This window comes from Carassius carassius, chromosome 41, assembly GCF_963082965.1.
Source record: "Carassius carassius chromosome 41, fCarCar2.1, whole genome shotgun sequence".
Lineage (NCBI taxonomy): Eukaryota > Metazoa > Chordata > Actinopteri > Cypriniformes > Cyprinidae > Carassius > Carassius carassius.
The window spans coordinates 1,419,117-1,441,136 of NC_081795.1; the positions used below are offsets into that span (position 1 = coordinate 1,419,117).

The 22,020-nt window shown below is 35.8% G+C and overlaps 1 protein-coding gene across 4 annotated transcripts; it reads left to right on the forward strand.

The window, feature by feature from the left end:
* The first annotated feature begins 679 nt into the window (after positions 1 to 679).
* On the forward strand, positions 680 to 21,515 carry LOC132123363 (interleukin-1 receptor accessory protein). Of its 4 annotated transcripts, none has more exons than XM_059533930.1 (13): positions 680 to 819; positions 2,323 to 2,367; positions 2,771 to 2,864; positions 5,776 to 5,861; positions 9,699 to 9,981; positions 11,112 to 11,298; positions 12,945 to 13,110; positions 14,195 to 14,266; positions 14,344 to 14,476; positions 14,562 to 14,710; positions 14,877 to 15,020; positions 16,081 to 16,224; positions 20,674 to 21,515. In XM_059533930.1, coding segments are annotated over exons 3-13 (2,073 nt in total). In that variant the 5' UTR covers positions 680 to 819; positions 2,323 to 2,367; positions 2,771 to 2,862; the 3' UTR covers positions 21,381 to 21,515. The 4 variants fall into 4 exon arrangements, with proteins under 4 accessions (XP_059389913.1, XP_059389916.1, XP_059389914.1 ...); XM_059533933.1 differs by lacking the exon at positions 20,674 to 21,515 and adding an exon at positions 17,456 to 17,967; XM_059533931.1 differs by having other exon boundaries at positions 707 to 823.
* The last annotated feature ends 505 nt before the right edge of the window (positions 21,516 to 22,020 follow it).

The following is a 22,020-nucleotide window of genomic DNA, read 5'->3' on the forward strand; positions in this document are numbered from 1 at the left end:
ACATTATATATATATATATATATATATATATATATATATATATATATATAAATATATATATATATATATATATATATATATATATATATATATATATATATGTATAATTATATATATATACATATATATAAAATAACAAATATTTAAGTTCCGAATATATTATTATTTTTATATAATATTTTTTATTAAATTATTATATGAATGTTTTAATTATATATAATATTAAAATAATAATATATTACGTGCCATGTATATATTATTAAAAAAACAGTATTGATTAATGTATATTATTAAATGAGTTATTACAAATAATAAAAATATTTATTTTAGCTCATATAGAAATATATATTAATGTAAAAAAAATTACATTAAATATTGAAATTAAATTAAACTGTTGTATAAAATATATATTTTAAATATATAACTTACAATTTAAGATATAAAATATATATATTTCAAAAATGTAAAAAAGTTCCCTAACTGCAGAAAAGTATCTGTCTTTCTGTTTCGAAAGCAGCTCGGGTGGGCGCAATGACGCGCGTGCGTGCGCACAGTGTGGAGCGCTCCGGTGATTTTAACGGGACAGTTCCGGTGAAGTCGCGTCGCGCATCAGGTGCGCGAGCGGTGTGTCTTTGACGCGCGTGTGCTGCGAGAGATTGTGTAAACGCGGCTCTTCCGTGGGAGGAGCCTGAACGGATACGATCTGTTGTGAACGAAAATCTGTGTGTTTGTTTCCGTTCGCATGGAGAAACACGGAAACGTTGTTCGCGCGCCGAACCGTCACAATTCCCGCGTTTGATACGGACCCAGACAGAACCGGTTGGTGTGTTTCTTCTTTGATCCGTGCTGTTTGTGAGTGTTTCTGACATGTGTAAGCGCGTGTTTACCTGCGGTCAGCGATCACTTCCTCTCTTCCGCCTCACTCATCTTCTCGTTAATTACCTTTTAAAATCATACTCAGTGTTTTTTACATTTAAATCTAAGATCATATGCAGGGCTCAGATTAAGCAACTTCGCTCTTACTGTACGTTCCCACGGTTAATCTGACCAATTCAGAACTTCAGCCGCAGAGAAATAGATTCTTTAGAATTTTTGAAAAGTTCGAATGTTTTATTGTATCGTTTTTGTATCATTACATGAAAGCTGTTTAACACTATATATTATAATATACATATACATACATACATACATACATAAACAATTATGTTTATTATTAAAATATAATTTTTGTATTTTTATTTTTGTATTTTTATTCTTATTTTACACAGGTGTAGTTTGACACAATACATTATATATTGTATAATACTATATATATATATATGTATGTGTGTGTGTGTGTGTCTGTGTATGTATGTATGTATGTATGTATTTATTTATGTATCAAATAAAATTATTTTAACATTTAAAATTATAAAAATGTATATAATTTTTTAAAGATTATATATATTATCTTTAAAAAATATATATTTATAAGATAATATATTATCTTTACTATACATTTTTATTTTTAGACCATTTCAATAGATACTCAAAACAAGCACTTATATTTTCTATAGTAAATAAAAATTATATTTATGTTAAAATAAATTAAATTCGAATATGTTAAAATATTTATTTATTTTTATAAGTGATCCATTTCAATAAAAAGTTACTCAAAATAAGCACTTTAAAAATGACACTTGACATTTCATAAAATCAAAACATACGGTTCTTTTGTTTAGTAGCTGTTGTTACCTACTCAGATTACCTTTAAAATGAGCTCCTACTTTTGCATTCGATCACATCACGGAGCAGGAGAATATCATATGCAGGAAACTGAGCCTGAAAGAGTTAAATGCAAGAAATGTGATGTGCATGATGATAAACTGGTGAAAGTGCTGCGGTGGTGTGATTTTTGGGAGAAAATAAAAGCATCCCTGTACCATACAAATCATGTTATAACCATCTGAAACCAGTACACGAGAGCATGTAATGTAATGTAGTTTCCACATATGTTGCTTCATCCATATATAATGTTTAACTTCCTCTTGTGCATACATCGAGTGTTCATCACATCTGAACACATGCTCATAATTCCAGCAACACACTCAGGTGAGATGGATGTGAAATATGCACTCGAGAGCATCACTTTGATTGGATGAGAGTCCCACCGGTTTGCCTTAACGAATTACAGTGAAGTGCAGAGGGGCCCGTTAAATCATCCCCCGTCCCGACCGAGAGAGAGACAGAGAGAGAGAGAGACAGAGAGAGAGAACGAGCGCAGGATCAGTGGAGACGGATGGTTTGTGTCTGTTCTGCTCTAAGTTGGTGGTTCTGTTGCAGAAGGAAGCAGACTGAAGAGAAGAAACAGACCTGCGGTGACAGCATGTGAGTACAGGCGTCTAACATCTCAACATCACAGCTTCTGCGACTCATCTCACTGATCTCTTCTGCTAAACCACTGCTTCCAGGTTCTGCATGCATTATGGACCCAATATTTAGAATAGATTTTAAAAGTACAAATGTGGCATACTTAACCACATTTGTACTTTACACTAAAATGATCATTTGGACTTTAAATTGGCACTTTCTGTAATTCATAAAAATTCACATTGAAATGCACTGTTTGCATGTAATCTAATTAAACTAAAGCCTTTATTCTCCATTTAAATGTGTGACTACTGATAAAATGATTTATGCATGCATTGTTTTGTGTGTTTGAGATGTTTTGGGTGTGTTTTTTACATCACTAATAGGTAATTTACTGTGTGTTTCTACCTTTTTTTGATAGCTCATCTAATCTCTGATCCAGTCCTGTGTATTTCTCTGGACTATCACGACTATCACATATCTAAATTTTCCTCATAAAAGTGTGCCGGCATCATGTAAGCAGAACATTTATGACTCGTTTAATGAATGCATGTAAATTGATCTACAGTTGTACAAAGATTCTGAATATGGATTTTATTTTCATCATACTAGACTTTCCAAACCCTAGATATGTTAAAAACACACATTTGCACATTTTCTTAATATATAGCATTGAAAAGTGTGATATTATGATACTAAAATCTTCTTTATGCTGTAATCAATTCATGTTTATTTATCAGGGTGATATTTTTGTAGTAATATTTTGAATGTTTATAGTAATTTTGTTTGCGAGTTTGTCATTTTGTGATTGTTCTTGTTTTTATTTGTTTTATTCATTTTCCCGTTTAAGTTATTTTAGAACATCAAATTAAATTAGCAACAGCAGAAGAGGGGAATGGTAAATTCCCACCATTATATAAAACCAGGTGTGTGTGTGTGTTCTCAGGGCAGTTACATGACTAATTGGCCACTTACTCTCCGCCGATAGATTATCTGACCGGGTCTCATCCCCTATCCTTGCGTGTTGCGTCTGTCTCTGGACGAGCACGGCATCGATCAAACATAATCCGATTTCCCCCCAAAAACAAATAATGAAGCGTTTCTGGAACTTTCTCTTTTAAGCAATTTAGCGATTCGTTCAAACCTGTGCGAATCGATGCAGTGGATTTTGAAAGATGATGCTCTAATTTCGCCCTAATGCATCTCAGCGAAATTAAAACACTCATCTGTGACGCTCAGATAAGCAGGATGGAGATTTTATCTGAATTGGAGCGTTTGGAGATGATGTCGTTATTTTGGACTCATCACACTATTTGCTCTAATTAGGTTTCCGATCATTTTATTTAGTCTCTGACGAGACTTTGGGTCCGTCTGTCGCTGTGTTGCTTCATTTATACATAGTAATTCACTTTTTTTACCCAATTAAAAACAGTTCAAAGAGCTTCCTGAAACATACCGAGTTCATTTATTTTTGTATCTTACAGGTAACATTTGCATTTATATACAAGTCTTAAAGTCACTGTCAAAAAATCAGCTCATTTACTAATTGCATGACTTTATTTTCAATAAAAAATTAAATTTAAATATTAAATGTCAAATAAAATGATTTATTAGTTAATAATTTATTTACTGATGCATTGCATCAGTGTCTCATCAATGGATGCTCTGCAGTGAATGGGTGCCGTCAGAATGAGAGTCCAAACAGCTGATAAACACATCACAATAATCCACAGCACTCCAGTCCATCAGTGAACATCTGGAGAAGACAAAAGATGAAACAAATCCAGCATTAAGACGTTTTTAACTTTAAACTGTTGCTTCTGGCTAAAATCAGAGTCCATCATCCATAATAACACTTCCTCCAGTGCAAAAGTGGTCTGGTGTGCATCAGGAGAGAAATCTGCACAGATCAAGCACTGTTTAAACAGCTCTAAACAAATATGTGGCTGGATTTTGATGTGGGAGACAACAGGAGAGTTTGAAGTTAAAGGCCCGGTTTCACAGACAGGGCTTAGACTAAGCCAGGATTAGACCATAGATCAATTAGGACATTTAAGTAATTTTTATAAACATGCTTAGAAAAAAACATTACCGATGTGCATCTTAAAACTAAAAAGGCACTGATATATTTTTAAGATCAGTCAGTGCAAGTTTATTTCAGTGGAAACAGCTCAGACTTACATTTTAGTCTAGGACTAGTCTTAAGCCCTGTCTGTGAAACCAGGGGAAAATGTCTTAACAATGTTTTTGTTTCTTTATTGCCTTAAATCCTGTTAATTCCTATAAGTATGATATTATATTATATAAAAGCGGCCACTATCAGATGGTCATGAAACTGCTCCAGTTTGCTCCCTCACAATGTTCAAGACATGGTAAATATAGGATATGAGGCCATAAATATATCATTAAGTTAAAGGCTTTTTTAACACATTGATTTCTTATTATGAATCACTGTGTGTGAAACCATTATAATTTTAAGCAGCTCACTGTTTGATTCAAAGATGTGTGTGTGTGTGTGTGTGTGTGTGTGTGTGTCTGTTTCTTTGTGTGTGTTGTCATTAGAGGCCAGTGATGTATGTTGGCGTGGTGACAGTGAAGAGATGGTTGCTGTCCAACATCATCCATCTCTCTCTCTTGCTCTCTCTCTCTTGCTCTCTCTCTCTCGCTCTCGCTCTCTCTCTCTTGCTCGCTCTCTCTCTATCTCTCCCTCTCTCTCTCTCTCTCTCTCTCCCTCTCTCGCTCTCTCTCTCTCTCTATCAGTCTGTCTCTCTTGGCACAGGATGGTTCATTCATTCAAGGGCGCAGGGTTTGGTTTTAACATTTGAAATTCAATTCAGCTGCTCCATGTGTTCACATACAGTGCATACAGTTTTTAATATGCATTTTAATATATTTGAAGAAATTGACTTATTCATTTAGCGTTTTTATATTTTCAGTTTTAATTTGACATTTAGTTAAACTTTTAGTAATTTTACTGATTTTGTATATGCTTTTAATTTTTTTTTATCTATATATCCTTATTTTTTATTTTTAGTGTTTTTTTCAGGTTTGTATATCAACTTTATTGCACTTACTGAATATGGTTTTCATTTGTTTTAGTTTTAGTAAGCAATAACAACACAGTGCATTTTTCAAAAGCATGCATTTAAATGTTTGAAAAGTGCTTTTTTTGTCTTTTTAAGTGAATCAGTTTATCCAGTTCACATAATTACCAATTGAAAATATCTGAATCTGCATTCGTGCATCTTGCTTTTCTTTCTTATTTCATTAATTCTGCTCCTCCTTTTAGCGCTCTTAAAGCTGTCGTGTGGTTTAAACACCTGCAGCAGTGTTTTATGGTGTCTGATAATAAACTGAGTGAATGTCTGATGAAATGTAGACTGCCGATTGAACACATACTCATTCTCTCTCTCTCTCTCTGTCCAGGATGCTGTTGGTCTTCACACTCTGCCTATGCGTTTTAAAGATGGGCGGCGTCTCTGCATCTGTCACTCAAGCCACTGTCCAATCAGGTGAGAGTCGAGCTGATTGAGTGTCTGTGATTGGTCAGTCTGTGGCTGGTGAAGGATGAATCCTCTCTTGCTCTCTTGCCCCATACTATATCCATCCTCTAATCTATCAGCAACCAATCAGTTCGCACATTTGAATAATTGATCCAATGAGTACATTAGATCTTCCCACCAATCAGCAGGAGCATCTCCAGAGGTTTGTGTGGACGAGTTTAAATCTCAGAATCTACATCTTAAGAAAATAGTGCTGAATGATGCAAACTAAATAAATAAGAATGAGTTAATGAAGGATGCAGAACAAGAATGTGGACATATGCTTTATTTTTAGTACTTTCTGAATTATTATATATATATACTTATAAAAAAAAAGATAAAAACCAGGAACATAAATACTAAAATTAAAATTTTAAGTGATGTAAAAATATAGACATAAAAATAAATGCAAAATATTAATAAAAATTATAATATTATGTCACTGATACCAAAATAATGCTTGAATTTAACACGTTAATATATGTTTTAATAATAAAACCCGAGAGGCATTATAATGAAGACGCACTGAGCCGGTGAGTCGATGGCTCGACAGATGACGTGATGTATGAAAGCTCCTCTTAAAGACACTGGCTTCCAGAGCCGGGTTAACATCACGTCTAATAATCTAGAACACATTCGAGGTGTTTTGCAGCGGGAACCAAATAAAGCAGAGACCATATATTGATATATGAATAATGCAGCAGCAGCTGCTTTCAGGTTTTATCCTGCAGCTGTATCACAACTGCTGTTATATGTCATAATATTAGCGCGGTCATGGGATTACGGGCCGGTTGCACCTCTGGAAGCAGGGGTTAATTAAAAACGCTTCCCGCTGTGGGACAGGAAATTGATTGTTCCAGGAGGGGGTCATTTATAATGACGTGCGGTGTGTGTGAGCGCTTGTACTAAGACACTCTTAATAGGAAGACTAATCCCCTTCCAGTCACAAAGTGACAGACCAATTACACACACACACACACTCACACACACCGCTGGTCCTCCCCCTCCATCAGCCCAATGTCTTTCTGTCCATCCCACAGATCGATCCTGACACCACCTGCCCAGTGTGTGTGTGTGTGTGTGTGTGTGTGTGTGTCTGTCTGCCTGTCTGTCTGTGTTTTTTTTTAGAATATATACAGTATATATAGAAAAAATATATAAATAAATAAATTTTTGCTATCAATTTTTGCTGTCCAATCAACTCTGATTGGACAGGTAACATGTATAATTTTCATCTAAGTTTTGTTCATATTGATTCGGAAATTTTGAATTTTTTTTAAATAGAATTTTTGACATTTAGTAGGTTCTGCATTTTAACAAATCACCTTATCTTTCATTAATATACTGAATAGCGTTTGCATACTGTAAGTGTATGTTTGCCTGGTGAACGTGTCAGAGAGAGAGAGAGAGAGAGAGAGAGAGAAAAGCGTGACTTGGTATTAATTTCATATTGATGCATTAGTTGCTGATGTTTGAGTTTTAAGCTGTAATTGATTATGCCTTTTTAATGTTTTAACTTTTACACCATGTTCCTGTCATAAATTTGATAGCTCTATTACCTAACATTGATTTGCAAGCAATAATGTGTGTGTGTGTGTGTGTCCGCGCGTGTAAGGGCTTGAGTGTATAAGTGCTTCTTTGAGCCCAGGCAGAGGAAATTTTATCGTTTATTGTTTATCATGTTGCTTTCATAGCTCAGGTGATGTAATGGAGTTATTAGTTATGTTCCGTTGAAGTACATGACAGGTCAGAAGTTTGCAATAATTATGATTAAAAAAAAAAGTCTTCTGCTCACAAGGCTGCTTATTTGATCCAAAAATACAGTAGAAACTTAAATATTCCAAAATATTATTACAATTTCTATGTGAATATCTGTTAAACTGTAATTGATTTAATTGATCAAAGCTGAACTTTCAGCATCATTCCTCCAGTCTTCAGTGTCACATGATCTTCAGAAATCATTTGAATATGCTGATTTGCTGTTCAAGAAACATTTCTGATTATTATCAATGTTGAAACCAGTTTTGTTGTCTGCATGGCCACTGCTCTGCTGGTTCGCTCTTCCTCGACTGAAGCTCACATCTCCTCCTTAGAGCTCTAAAAGGGAGCCTGAGCTTGTCGGTTTTGCCATATAGCCCGATGTTACTTAGGCTACGCGGTAGACCCAACCATCTCCGTAGATGACTGCTCACCTTTTGCTCAAAACCTTCAGTCATGGGGACCTCATAGATAAGCAGAGACCAGAAGATTCTTTGGATGATTCCATGCTGGTAGAACCAGGCCTTGAATCTTCCAGGGTGCCCAGACTTATCAACTGTTCTCAACCATCCCTCCAAACCCTCCAAAGCCGATGTATTATCTTTTGGCAGTTCTTATACACCTTGTAGGGCACTCCACTTGGGCCTGGTGCTGAGCTTGATCTTGCTCTCCTCACCACTTCTTCCACTTCAGGTCAAAGTCTGAGGAAGGTTCTGGTGTTGTTATCAGTGCATCACTTGGACCCAGCGGTTGTTCTCTAATGGGGTCACTGTAAGTGGCCTTGAGGTGGCCATTTATGCCATCCTCGGAGCAGGTGCGACGGCCGGCCCTCTTTTGGCCAAGGAGCTGTTTTCCTGTCTCTCTACTTCCGCCTCCTTCTTTGAAACTCTGCCCTTCGTAAGTTCAAGTGTTTTTTCCTTAGGCCCGCCTGGCCGGCTCTCTCGATTTCCCTCACTGACTTGCATTGCCTCTTTAGCAGCCTGTGTTCTTCCCTGAGGCACTGGATTTTTCTTGGTCTGTGGCTTGGACCATATGGAGATGGAGCAGGCTTGGGTGCCTCAGTTCCAAATCGCTCAGTTGCAATGTTAACTTTGAGGGTGGTCATCATCCTCAATCTGTGGTCCACATCCCCCTTTGCTGTTACTTCCAGGACCTGGCTTACATCTTCTTCAAATTGCTGCCACTCAGCTCTCTTAGAGGATTTGGGCCACTGAATCCTTGGCTGAACCACGGGGGCACAGCCAGTTGTTATGACTGCAGTTTACTGGCTTTGGAGGCCCTGCACTGTATTGTCGTTATTCCTTTATCCTGTGTCACTGTCCTTGAGTCCATCCTGTTGGGTTTCTCACCCCTCCCCCCCTCTTGGGCAGCCTTGGAGGTATCTTTCTTTTGTGGGTCTTGTAGCTTGCTTTGGGTGCTTCCTTGCGGATGAAGTGGTTTGGGCTGCCAAACCTCTCCACTCCTGGGCTGCCGTCTCTCAGGCCATCATTTGTCTCTCCAGATGTCACCACCCTCTTCGTGGTTGTCACCCTATCTATTCCTGGTTGTCACTGGTGCTCCGAGAGTATTTCAGTTCACAGAAAACATCATCTGATGCACGACCTTGGACGGATCATCATTCACTTTATCATCAACTGCACTGCATCATTATAAAGTGAAGACAAATGCATATGGCGTCTCTTACTCCTAAACAATTATCAGTGTTTATTTTTGCTATTATTCCTAGTTTTGTTCTTCAGGGTCTTCAACCCTGCTCCTGGGGATGCAATGTCCTGTAGAGTTTATTTCCAGCCTCCTTCAGCACACCTGCCTGTGTATTTTTAAGCAGTCTTGAGAAGCTTGATTAGCTGCTTCAGGTGTTTTTGATTAGGTTTGTAGCTAAACTCTACAGGACAGTGGGGGTCCCAGGAACAGGGTTGAAGACCTCTGCTTTATTGCATATTGTTTTCATTGTCTTGTACTTTTCATTGCAAACTGTCTTTTTGGGGGAATCTGAGACGAGGGTGAGATCTTGCGAGGTGTGTTTCTGAGGTTGTTTGTGTGTTTCAGAGCTTCAGTGTCATGACTGGGGCGTGCGGAGCGAGGGTTCGGTGCGGGTGTATGACGGGGAGGTGGCGTATATCTACTGTCCGCTCTTCTCTCCTCCCACGCTCTACAGCTACAGTCAGACTCAGAACAGCAGTCTGTCTCTGCTGTGGTACCGACACACACAAACAGATGAGCAGGAGCAGCCCATCAACCTCAAACTACATACAATGCATAAAGACCGCGAGTACCTGTGGATTCAGCCGGCCTCGGCACAGGATGCCGGACTCTACATCTGCATGCTCCGGTAAACACTCACACACAGATGTGCACAGCCATGACTAGTTGGTTGGTTGTCTGAATAGTTAAACAACTAGCCGAACTAATCTGACACAAATACTTCACATTATGGAAGTAAAGTGGGTTAGTGAATGCTGTTTCATGCTGGTAGAACATCATGATTACTAAACCCTGCAACCCATAATATATTTATATAATTTTTTAATGCAATTTTATACTTGTAATGTATGTAAATTGTTTCACATCACATAATTCATATCCCATTTATGTCAAAATGATAAATGTTACAAAAATGTAATTGTACGTATATGTAAGATACAAAAATATAATATAAATGTAATAGAAAATTATATAAATATAAATGTGTAATCAAATCATGCAGGTTTATTTCATCATGTTTATTTTATATTACATTTTTTTTTTATTTGTGTGTACTTATATTATTTTTACCTGGGTGTAAATATAAACATGTAATCAAATAATGCATGTAATTTCATGATATTAGTCATATTAATTTAATTTAATTTACCAAATCATGCAGGTTATGTCATCACGTTAGTGTTATAACCTAATCTAATTTAAATATAATGTCATGTAATGTTTTAATTTAATATAATTTAATTTAATTTAATTTAATTAAAAATTTAACCAAATCATGCAAGTAATGCCATCATGTTAGGAATAGTTTATGATATAAATAAAAAATGTAATAAAATTAAATAAAAGTACATATTATTTAGATGATAATATGTAATAAAATCAACCAAGTAATTCCATCATGTTAGGTTTATATATATTATATCGTTTATAGGTTATATATTATAGGTTTATATGTATTTATATATATTATATAGGTTATATATATATTATCTTATATATATATATATATATATATATATAAGATAAATATTATTTGATCTAAATATAAACATGTAACAAAACTTTTTATTATTATAATATAATATAAAAATTATTTAGATCTAAATATAAATATTGAATGAAGTCATGCTGGTTAATTCATCATGTTAGGATTAGGTTAGAATATAAATACATATTAGATCTAAATATAAACGTAACCAGTCGTGCAGATTATTTCATAATGTTGTGTGTGTGTGTGTGTGTGTGTGTGTGTGGCAGCAACATTTCCTCGTGTGTGAAGATGGGCGTGAAGCTGGAGGTGGTTCAGAAGGATGAAGAGTGTGACCTGAGAGCTCAACCTCACCTGAACGTGACCATCCCGTTCCAGAGCGAGCGAACCCTCACCTGTCCAGACCTGAACACACTCACGCTGCCCAACAGCACACACTCCGTCAGCTGGACCCACGTGAGTCTCTCTGTGTGTGTGTGTGTGTGTGTGTGTGTGTGTGAATAAACATCTGAGACTATCATTATTAAATATGATGCTGTAAACTCATCCCACTGTTACGAAGCAAATGAATTTCTTAATCTCCAGAGTCACACGGTTAATGAACTGAGAAGATGTGAACTCAAACAATCAGCATCATTCAGTTTAAAGGTTGTATGTGAGCAAAGCTATCGAAATGCAAATCAGTACTGGCAATTTGTCTGTTTGAAGAGTCGTAACAATGCAAGAAATGACCTGAAGCGATAGTGTGTATGAAGAAAGATGTATGATCTATATGCTAGTGCACTACTATATTAATAACCTAAACGCGTCTAAAATGCATGACTGAATATAGTTAAGATAGAACGCTGCTATTGGAATGAATGGGAGAAAGTGGATGCCCATATATGGCAACTCAAGTAAAATATGTCCCGCCTTTCAAATAAAAAAGCCAATCAGCATTCGGCAAAGTCACTGTCTGGTATTTACATGAAAAAATGTGCTTAGATGATGCATTTCTTGTCCTACTAGTTACCAAGTAGTTAAAGTTCAGGAAGAAATCACAGTGTGTGCATTCAGCTTCAAATACACTGTGCCCTGATCAGACTAAAAATCTATATTTCCTCACAGCTTGTAAAAGGTGATTTGTCAAATGACAATGTTTTAACTGCATTTTCATGGTGCAATACATATAAAAAATTTTAAGCTTGTGGGAGAAACAGTTGCATGACATTAAGAGTAGTTAATCCAGCATTTTAATGGCAATTTATGACGAGTATTGTGAGTAAAAGTAGATAAGGCATAAAGTGAGTTATTATTATTCTTATATAAAGGCCTATAAACATTATTACTGTATAAACATCTTTATTAGAGATTCCCAAACTATATATATTTGTATTTTTATATTTTCCTTTTTCATTTTAAATTGTTTGTTTTAATAGATTGTTATTTTTGTTTTAGTCATTTTAGTAATCTATATAAACCATTTGAAATGTTGCCTTTACAGCCAAAAAAAAAAATGTTTAATATATTTTATTTCAGTTAATATGTATTTTCAGTTAACTTAAATGTTTTTAATTTTAATTTTATTGTTTTAGTTAATGATAACAATGCTGTCAGCCGAACCTCTTTGAACTAAAATATTTATTTGAAATCCCCCTAATATTTAGTCAATATTTCGATAATTTAACATTGCATTTGCATGTTTTATGATTTTCTGATGTCATTTAATCGTCGCAAAACATGCTGTTAAACAAGTAATTTTTATTACATAATTCTATAATGTATTATATTTTTCTTATATTAATTGTGTATTATTTTGATTTTAATTTAAATATTAATTTACCATTTTTATGAATAAATAATTTATTATTTTATTAGCAATTTGGGAAACCCTGATCTAATGGAATTATAAGAACACTTAAAACAAAGTTTACTTAAAATAAACAATAAATAAATAAATAAATAAATAAAAATGAATAAAGACAAAATAGACATATAAAAATTAATGAAACGACAAAAAAAAAAAAAACCCAAATTGACATCATCTCCCTTCTTGAGAGGTAAGGGAATTAAGAAACATGAAACTAGATGAGTGTAAGTCAAACATGTCTGTTTCTCTGTAGTTATGCAGGACTACAGAGTTTCGACTAGACCGGGAGCTGAAAGGAGACGATCTGGTGATCTACAGGATGTTCGAGCCGTTCACCGGCCTCTACACGTGTGTGGTTTCTTATCAGATCAACGGACGCACGCTCCAGTTCACACGCTACATTCACGTCATTGCTGTTGGTACGATTTTATCTCATTTCTGTTTTTACCAGTTCTGACCTATTTCTTGCAATTGCAAGTTTGTGTTTCATAATTCTGACTTTTCTCAGATTTTATGTTTTCCTAGCAAAAACTGAAAAGAAACAAAAGTATTTTTGTGTATTTTTTATATATATATATATATATATATATATACACACACACACACATACACATATACATCTACATCTACATATATAATGGTAAAAACTACAATTTAAAATGAAAATGGAAAATCAAAACTAATAAATTAAAATTAGTGAAATTTTTTATAAATTAATATATTAATAAAACTAGAGTAGTTAACACTGAAATAACACTGAGTTTTTTATTTTTTTTGCAGTTCTGAGTTTAGATATCGCAATTCTGACTTTTCTCAGCTTTTGGTGTTTCCTCTCATCTCAATTCTATGGAAGCTCATTTCCGCCGGTTTAAAAAAAAAATAAAAAAGGAAATTGCAACGTTTTATCTCAAAATTCTGACTTTTTTTCTCTTGCAATTGCAAATTATAAACTCATAATTCTCTTTTTACATCTTGCAATTCAGACTTTTTTCCTCTGAATTCTGATCTTACAATTCAGTTTTGTGTTTTGTTTTTGACACTAAATAAAAAATAAAGAAGTAAAAATATCATTATATAAATATATATATATATATATATATATATATATAATAAAAAAAAATGCTTAATTGTGAAAAACTAAAAATTTTAATGAAAATATATACATGTTAAATATTAATAAAAATTATAATAGTTAATAATTATAATGACACTGCAATTCTGAGTTTATATCTAGAAATTTACTGTTTTCCCCTTACAATTCTGAATTTGTTTTGCAATTGTTTTGCAATTTATAACATACTTATCTCGCAACTGCGAGTTTAGATCTTGTTTTTGTGAATCTACTAATTCAGTTTTTTTTTCATGCAATTCTGAGTTTATTTCTCATTTTCTTAGGAGAATTATATTCAGAATTGTTACCTGTTTTAACCTGTTTCAGAGAAAGCTTCCATTGTATTTTGTCTCATCTCAAGACTCTCTCACACTCGTCTCTCTCTCCTCTAGTTCCTGATATTGGCAGTAAAGTTCCCATCATCCTGAATCCCGCGAGCGATCAGATCTTCACAGTGACTCTGGGTGAGCCTCGTCATCTTCTTTCTCTGTTTCTGCCGTGTTTTCTGCAGTATGCGTCACTGAACGTCTCTGCATTGCAGGAGATACAGCGACGCTGTCCTGTCGTGTGCATCTGCCTCACCTGTACGAAGAAAAGCAGTACATCTGGTGGACCGTCGATCGCAAAACTGTGGAGCAGCTCGCCGACCCACGATTCAGCTCGCCTGAAGCCACGTACGGATGTGTTTGTGTGTGTCTCGCTTCTTCAGTCTGTCTCCATCTCTGTTTTATTGACTCGTGTGTGTGTGTGTGTGTGTAGGCTTGTGTCATATGTTTACGGTGACGAGGTGAAAGAAAGATTCCTGTATGTGAGGGATTTTTCAGCTGACGACCTGCAGAGGGAGTTTAACTGCTCCGCCAGGAACAGCCGCGGGTTTATATCCAGCAGAGCCGTGCTCAAAACAGAACGTAACTACAACTAACACACACATGCATATCTGTGCACATGACATTTATTCCTGTGCACAAAGCTGAATTTTCAACATCATTACTGCAGTCTTCAGAAATCATTCTAATATGCTGATTTGCTGCTTAAGAAACATTTCTGATAGATTGTGTGTGTGTGTGTGTGTAGCGTACGTCCCGACTCTAGAGCTGGGCTGTGGTTTAGGTGTGACGCTGGCGCTCATGTTGATGATGTTCGTCATCTATCACGTGTTCTGGCTCGAGCTGCTGCTGCTCTATCGCTCGTGGTTTGGCTCCGATGAGAGATACACAGGTGAGAAAACACACAAACACACATTCACAGACACGATGCTGTGTAATCAAGAGTAGTTGAGAACTGCTCTGTGTTATCAGGTTTTTGAACGAGCTCTAAAATAAACGTTTAAGCTCGAGTTTAACCACCATGAGGATGATTCAACAAAACTGACTGGCTTTAAATATTTATGTGTGACCCTGGAGCACAAAAGCAGTCTGAAGTCTCTGGGGTATATTTGTAGCAACAGCCAAAAATACATTGCATGGGTCAAAATTATCGATTTTTGTTTTATGCCAAAAATCATGAGGATATTAAGTAAACATCATGTTCCATGAAGATATTTAGTAAATTTCCTAGCGTAAATAAATCAAAACTTAAATTTTGATTAGTAATATGCATTGCTAAGAATTCATTTGGACAACTTTAAAGGCGATCTTCTCAACATTTAGATATTTTTGCACCCTCAGATTCCAGATTTTCAAATAGTTGTATCTCAGACAAATATTGTCCGATCATAGATCAATAGAAAGATGATTTATGCAGCTTACAGTTTATGTATAAATATCAATTTCGAACCAGGGTCACATACTGTATACTGTATATCGCAATGCTACTTGTGTGTATACGAGGAATATTAAATCATAAAACATTGGCGTATAAGCACCTCTTCCATCCAACGAGTCAAAGAGAACAAAGTCATCACTTCCTGATAAACTGCAAGCCTCTGAATTATATAATCATTATTGTTATATAATGTCCATATGTAATAATTGACGTGCTCATTGCTTTCAGAGCTGGCAATTCTACAGAAATACTTTATAACAACAGGTTTTTAAGAATGACCAGTCCACTGGGCAGTCAAACTATGACTTTTTAGATGCACATGAAGGAATTTATTTGGCATTTCTGTTACCCATTATGTGCATTAAGCCACTAAATCAAAAACCAAAAAAAATGGTTTTATTTTTTTATTTAATTGTCTTTCCTATCACTCGTTTCTGATGCAATATTTCAAAATGTGCATAAAAACAGTGTGATGGAAACACTAGTAGTGACTGAACTCTGTCTGGTTCTGCAGATGATAAGCAGTATGACGTGTACATCTCATACGCTCGCAACAGTGAGGAGGAGGAGTTCGTTCTGTCCACGCTGCGTCGAGTCCTGGAGACCGAGTTCGGTTACTCCGTCTGCATCTTCGACCGGGACAGTCTTCCTGGAGGAAGTGAGTATCACATGTGACTCCAGACATACTCTACAGCATTCATTCACTGTTAATGTGCTTTTGACAATGTGTACCTTTACTTCATTTACATTTACCTTCACATTACTGGCCACTTTTTGTGGACAGACGTTTATACCATTTCACCATTAAAATAAAAGCCTGAGGATTTGAAATGTTTAAAATTCGAGGGTTTGGCATTTGAAAGTTAACTTGATTGAACACGGTTTCATAAATATTAATAAATAAAAAACGATGCATATGTAAAAAAAAAATTTTTAAAGTCAAAACTTTTTAAAACTTTAAATAAAATTATATAAAAAAAATTTATAATAGTGTATGACACTAAAATAACTAATAGAAAGTAAAAATAAAATGTAAAGAAAATACATTTAAAAATTTCAATATTTTATCTATTTATTTGCATGTCATGTGACCTGCATGTCATGTCAGCTGTGAATTTGCATATATATTGTAACATTATTGAAATATTAACTTAAAAAGAGTGTTAACTATTTTTAAAAAGTGTTAATTTAAATGATGCCGAACTACAATAAGATACAAATATTACATGGAAAAACTCAATGAAACTTAGAAATAAAACCGAAATAGGAGTATTTTGAGCATTCAATCAAAAATGAAATCAAAACTACCGTATTTTTCGGATTATAAGTCGCACCTGAGTATAAGTCGCATCAGTCCAAAAATACGTCATGATGAGAAAAAAAACATATATAAGTCACATTTATTTAGAACCAAGAACCAAGAGAAAACATTACCGTCTCCAGCCGCGAGAGTGCGCTCTATGTCTTCAGTGTAGACTACAGGAGCACTGAGCAGCATAGAGCGCCCTCTGGCGGCTGGAGACGGTAATGTTTTCTCTTGGTACATTTCTCTCGGTTCATGTCAAATTAATTTTGATAAATAAGTCGCACCTGACTATAAGTCGCAGGACCAGCCAAACTATGAAAAAAAGTGCGACTTATAGTCCAGAAAATACGGTAAATGATAATATTAAAAAATATAAAATGACAAAAATAAAAACTAAAACTCAAATAAATGTAAATGCAAAATCAAAAGCGCATAAAGATTAAGATAAAACCTAAATAATTTTTTTTATAAATGATATTGAAATTACACTAGTATGTTTTGGCTGTATAAGTGTGTGTTAGCTTGAAGTGTTGAGCAAAACGAGTGTACTTGTGTGTGTGTATTAACGTGTGTCTGTGTGTAGCTATAACAGACGATACGCTGAGGTTTGTGGGTCAGAGCCGCCGGCTGGTGGTGGTTGTGAGTCCGTGCAGCGCTGTCCGCGGGACACAGGCTCTGCTCGAGCTGCAGGCCGGACTGACCAGCATGCTGCACGGCGGCAGCCTCAAGGTGGTTCTGATCCAGTTCAAACCGGTCAAGAGGAAGAGCTGGGTCAAAGAGCTGCGCCAAGCCCGGCTGGCACTGACTCTTATACGCTGGAAGGGCGAGAAATCAGCCCCTCTGTCCTCACGCTTCTGGAAACAGCTGCAGCTGGAGCTGCCCATGAGGAGGGACACACAACACAAACACACCCAGCTACCGGACATCACACAACACACACCCGACACACACACACAAAACACACGTCAGGCAGAAGAGAAACTCATCCATCCTTACTCCACCAGTGTTTTATAGACTTTATCAGCTGTGTCCATAATCATTTGTATGCTGCTTTTCACAGTATGCATCATTTCAAAATGTCATATAGCCATATAGGAAGTCCTATGGGAATTTCAGTGTACATGTTTTATTACATTTATGGTAAAATAATATCCAGTGATATTTAGAGGTAGCTTTTATTTTTATATTTTTAGTTTCCGTTTTGGTTGTTGTGTGGTTTTGTCTTTATACTGTGTGTGTGTGTGTATGTATATTTATATATGGGTCATATACAAAAATGGGTTTTCAAGTTTAATACAGCTTTACATTAAAACTTAAAATCTAGACATGCATATTTAGATCAAGAATCATTAACGACATAAAAAGACTCAGCTCACAAAAACCACTAGGTTTGACTCATTGTGCAAGTTTATTATCAAATAAAATATAATAAAAAATGTGGACATTTATTTTGATGTGTAAACCAAAATGGGATGCCTTGTCTTTGACCCATATATATATATATATCATATTAATTAATAATAATTGTATTTTAATTAAGTTTTAATGCTTCAACTTATTGTATTTCCGTTAGCTGCCAAGGCAACATACTGTATCTAATTTCCGTTTAAGTAAATTACGTTAAGTTTTCTTTAGGGATTTCACAGTGTTTTTATACTATTATTGTATTATTGATATTTTGAATTAGCATTTATATTATAGTTTTTCATCTAATATTTATATTTAATTTCAACTTTATTTCAGTTAACAAAAATGATTTGAACAAAATTATTTGTGTGTATATACCTATGCATGTATATATAGTTTATAAATATTTAATTTTATTATTACAATTAATTATTTTTCAAACCCCTGCAGTTACCCTCAGTTACCGACAGATGGCGGTAGTGGGTTCTGATTTTAGTGCATTTATCTGCACTACAGTAGATCATCTCCACTATGGTTTCAAACGCCACTTCTGCCAATGTCTGACACCTGAAATAGTGTGCTATAAAGTAGATTTAATTCCCTCTTTCATGCTCCATAACAAACCTCCAATTGTTTTCATTCAGTGTCATTTAATTGATTTTGTTGTCATGCACCATTGTTCTTCATATAAGACCATGCCATGTCCAGTATGTTCTGTGATCACGGTTTTAAACTGTTTTGATAAATAAAATCCTATTTTTGCATTTGCACTTGTTTCATTTATTAATTTATCACATTTCTCTATGATGATTTCATTCAGAACCCGATCATCCCATGACAGCAGCTGATGTCCATGTTCATTTTTTACACTCGTGATCGTGGATGATAAAGTGTTTGCGTAAGCATTTCCTCTCAGTCATCGGTGAATAGAGGAAGTGGTAAAACCTCAACCAATCACATGACGTCTTGCCCCTGTGATTCTGGTTTTGTGTTTCTCAGCTCGAGGTCTGGAGAAGACAGATCAGATCATTTCTGATTATCTAAAAAGAAAACCCCCACATTTGCTTTTATATATTGCAACATGTTCACGGTTGTGAGTCTCCTTCGTTTAAGCAGTATTTTATTCCATTGGAAAAATTCAGAAAGTTCAAAAAGCATTCGAAAATGTACCACTTGTCTAAAGGAAAAGTTCACCCAAAAAAGAAAATCTGCTGAAAATGAGTTTGTTTCTTCATCAGATTTGGAGAAATGTAGCATTGCATCAGTGTCTCATCAATGGATGCTTTGCAGTGAATGGGTGCCGTCAGAATCAGAGTCCAAACAGCTGATAAAAACATCACAATAATCCACAGCACTCCAGTCCATCAGTTCACATCTGGAGAAGACAAAAGATGAAACAAATCCAGCATTAAGATGATTTTAACTTTAAACCATTGCTTCAGGCTAAATTAAGACTCCATGATCCATAATAAAGCTTTCTCTGGTTTAAAAGTGATCTGGTCTGAATCAGGAGAGAAATCTGCACAGATCAAGCACCGTTTAAACAGCTCTAAACAAATCTGTGACTGGAGATGAACTTTTTCACTGAAGGAAGTGTTATTATGGATTATGAACTCTTACTTTAGATTGAAGCAACGTTTTGAAGTTAAAGATGTCTTGATGGATTTGTTTCTTACAAACAAGCAGCTTTTGGCTTCGTAGGATGTTAACTGATGGACTGGAGTTGAGTGGATTATTGTGATGTTTACTTTTGATTTAATTATACTTCTATATATATGTGGCAAAGCTGAAAAGATTTTCACACACTGATCAACCCAAAACAAAGGACTTCAGTTAAAGCTCAACTGAAATAATAAGAATTCCTCTTGAGAAGTCACATTTACAGTGAGATTACGGTATATTTGTCAACAAAAGAGTAACAACTTTGTGCTTAATTAACTCATGGATGTAGTGAATGATGTTTTTGATAGTCTCTTCTACTTAACCAAGGCTGCATTCATTTGATCAATAATACATAAAAAAAGTGAAACTGTTTTCTATGAAAATATATATTAAACTGTAATTAATTTCTGGAGGAATGGAGTGATGCGCAGCTATATTTTCAGCATCATTCCTCCAGTCTTCAGTGTCACATGATCTTTAGAAATCCATCCTTCATTCTTCAGATCTTCATTTATAACCATTCTGATTATGATCCATGCTGTGCTGCTTCATATGTTTGTGGAAACCGCTATGCATTTTATTTTTTAGGATTCTTTGAGGAACAGAAAGTTCAAAAGAACCGCATTTATTTGAAATAGAATAACATTCTAAATGTCGTCACTGTCACTTTTGATCAAATGAATGCATCTTTGATGAATAGAAGTGTCTGCTGTGTGTGTGTGTCTCTCTCAGGTGTGATGGAGTCGGTGCTCAGGTGTATGCAGGTGTGTCGGCGGCTGCTGGTGGTGCTGAGCTCGGACTGTCTGTGCGAGAAGAGCATCAGTCTGCTGGAGTGCCGTCTGTGTTTGTACCTGCATCACACGGCGCGCGCGCCCCTCATCACAGTGAGACGGCGCGCGCTTAGCGTCCCCTGCGGCGAGATCGCGGAGCTGCGCAACAACTCCACCTCCGTGCGCTGGCACGGCGCGCGCTCCGAGCGGACGGACTCGCGCTTCTGGAAGCTGCTGCGGCTCGCGCTGCCTCTGCGACCACTCGCTCTCGGGAAAAGACTCATCGATAGCACCTCCTCGCACTCGGACCTGGCGTCCGTGGCCACGCGCTACACGCAAGCGCAGACGGTCTCGCTCAGTCGGCGTAGCAAAGGTGGGCGGGGCGGAACGAGGCACCTGGGCGTACGCGACAGAAGTGGGCGGCGCTGTGAGCAAAAGGGGCGGGGCTGTGAAATCTGCGTGAATTTTCAGGAAAGTCGGCGAATTTGGGGCGGAGTTATCGCTACTCAGTGGAACACACACCTGCATCAGCCTGTAGCCAATGGGATGACACCTTACAGCATGCATAACTCCAACACCGCACCTGGAAATGACCCCAGTAGTGACCTCTGCCCCTGTGAACCAATCAACAACAACCTGACAAATGAGCTACAAACCACACACTGTTGACGCACACTGCTGGACAGCCAACCAGCGACTGTCATCAATGAAATGTGTAGCCTAAATCACAATAATTATCAGGTAATATGTAAATAACAAACATGAATTTAATAAACAAAGTTAAAACGTCAGGCTGACCTTTGACCTGAGACTAATGAGTTTTATTTTCACTGGCATATTTTTCTGCCATGCCACAGTTTTGATGAATAAAATATCCCACAGCACACTACTAAGCACTGAAATACAGCAAAAAAATATTTTTATTTTTATTTTTTTATTTTTTTTATTAAAGACGCCGTCGTCAGGGTTGGTATTGTGGTATTGTGAAACAATATTTACGTACTATGTTAAAATATTAACATATGACATAAATGCATTTGCATGTAAATTTTTTTTTAAAGTACATTTAAATATGTTAACCTCCATCAATATGAACAAATTATATGGCATTAATTCAATATAATCAAATATATAAAATGTTTTTAAAAATCTTTCCAGTAGTTAGTAGCTTCATATTGAATTAGAACAATCATCCGTCTAAAATAGCATTTTAAGAAATACTTTGTACTTTAAAAGAATAAAGATTCAGATGTACAAGTAAAAAAAAAATATTTTTTTAAATATATATATAATACAAATATAATATAAT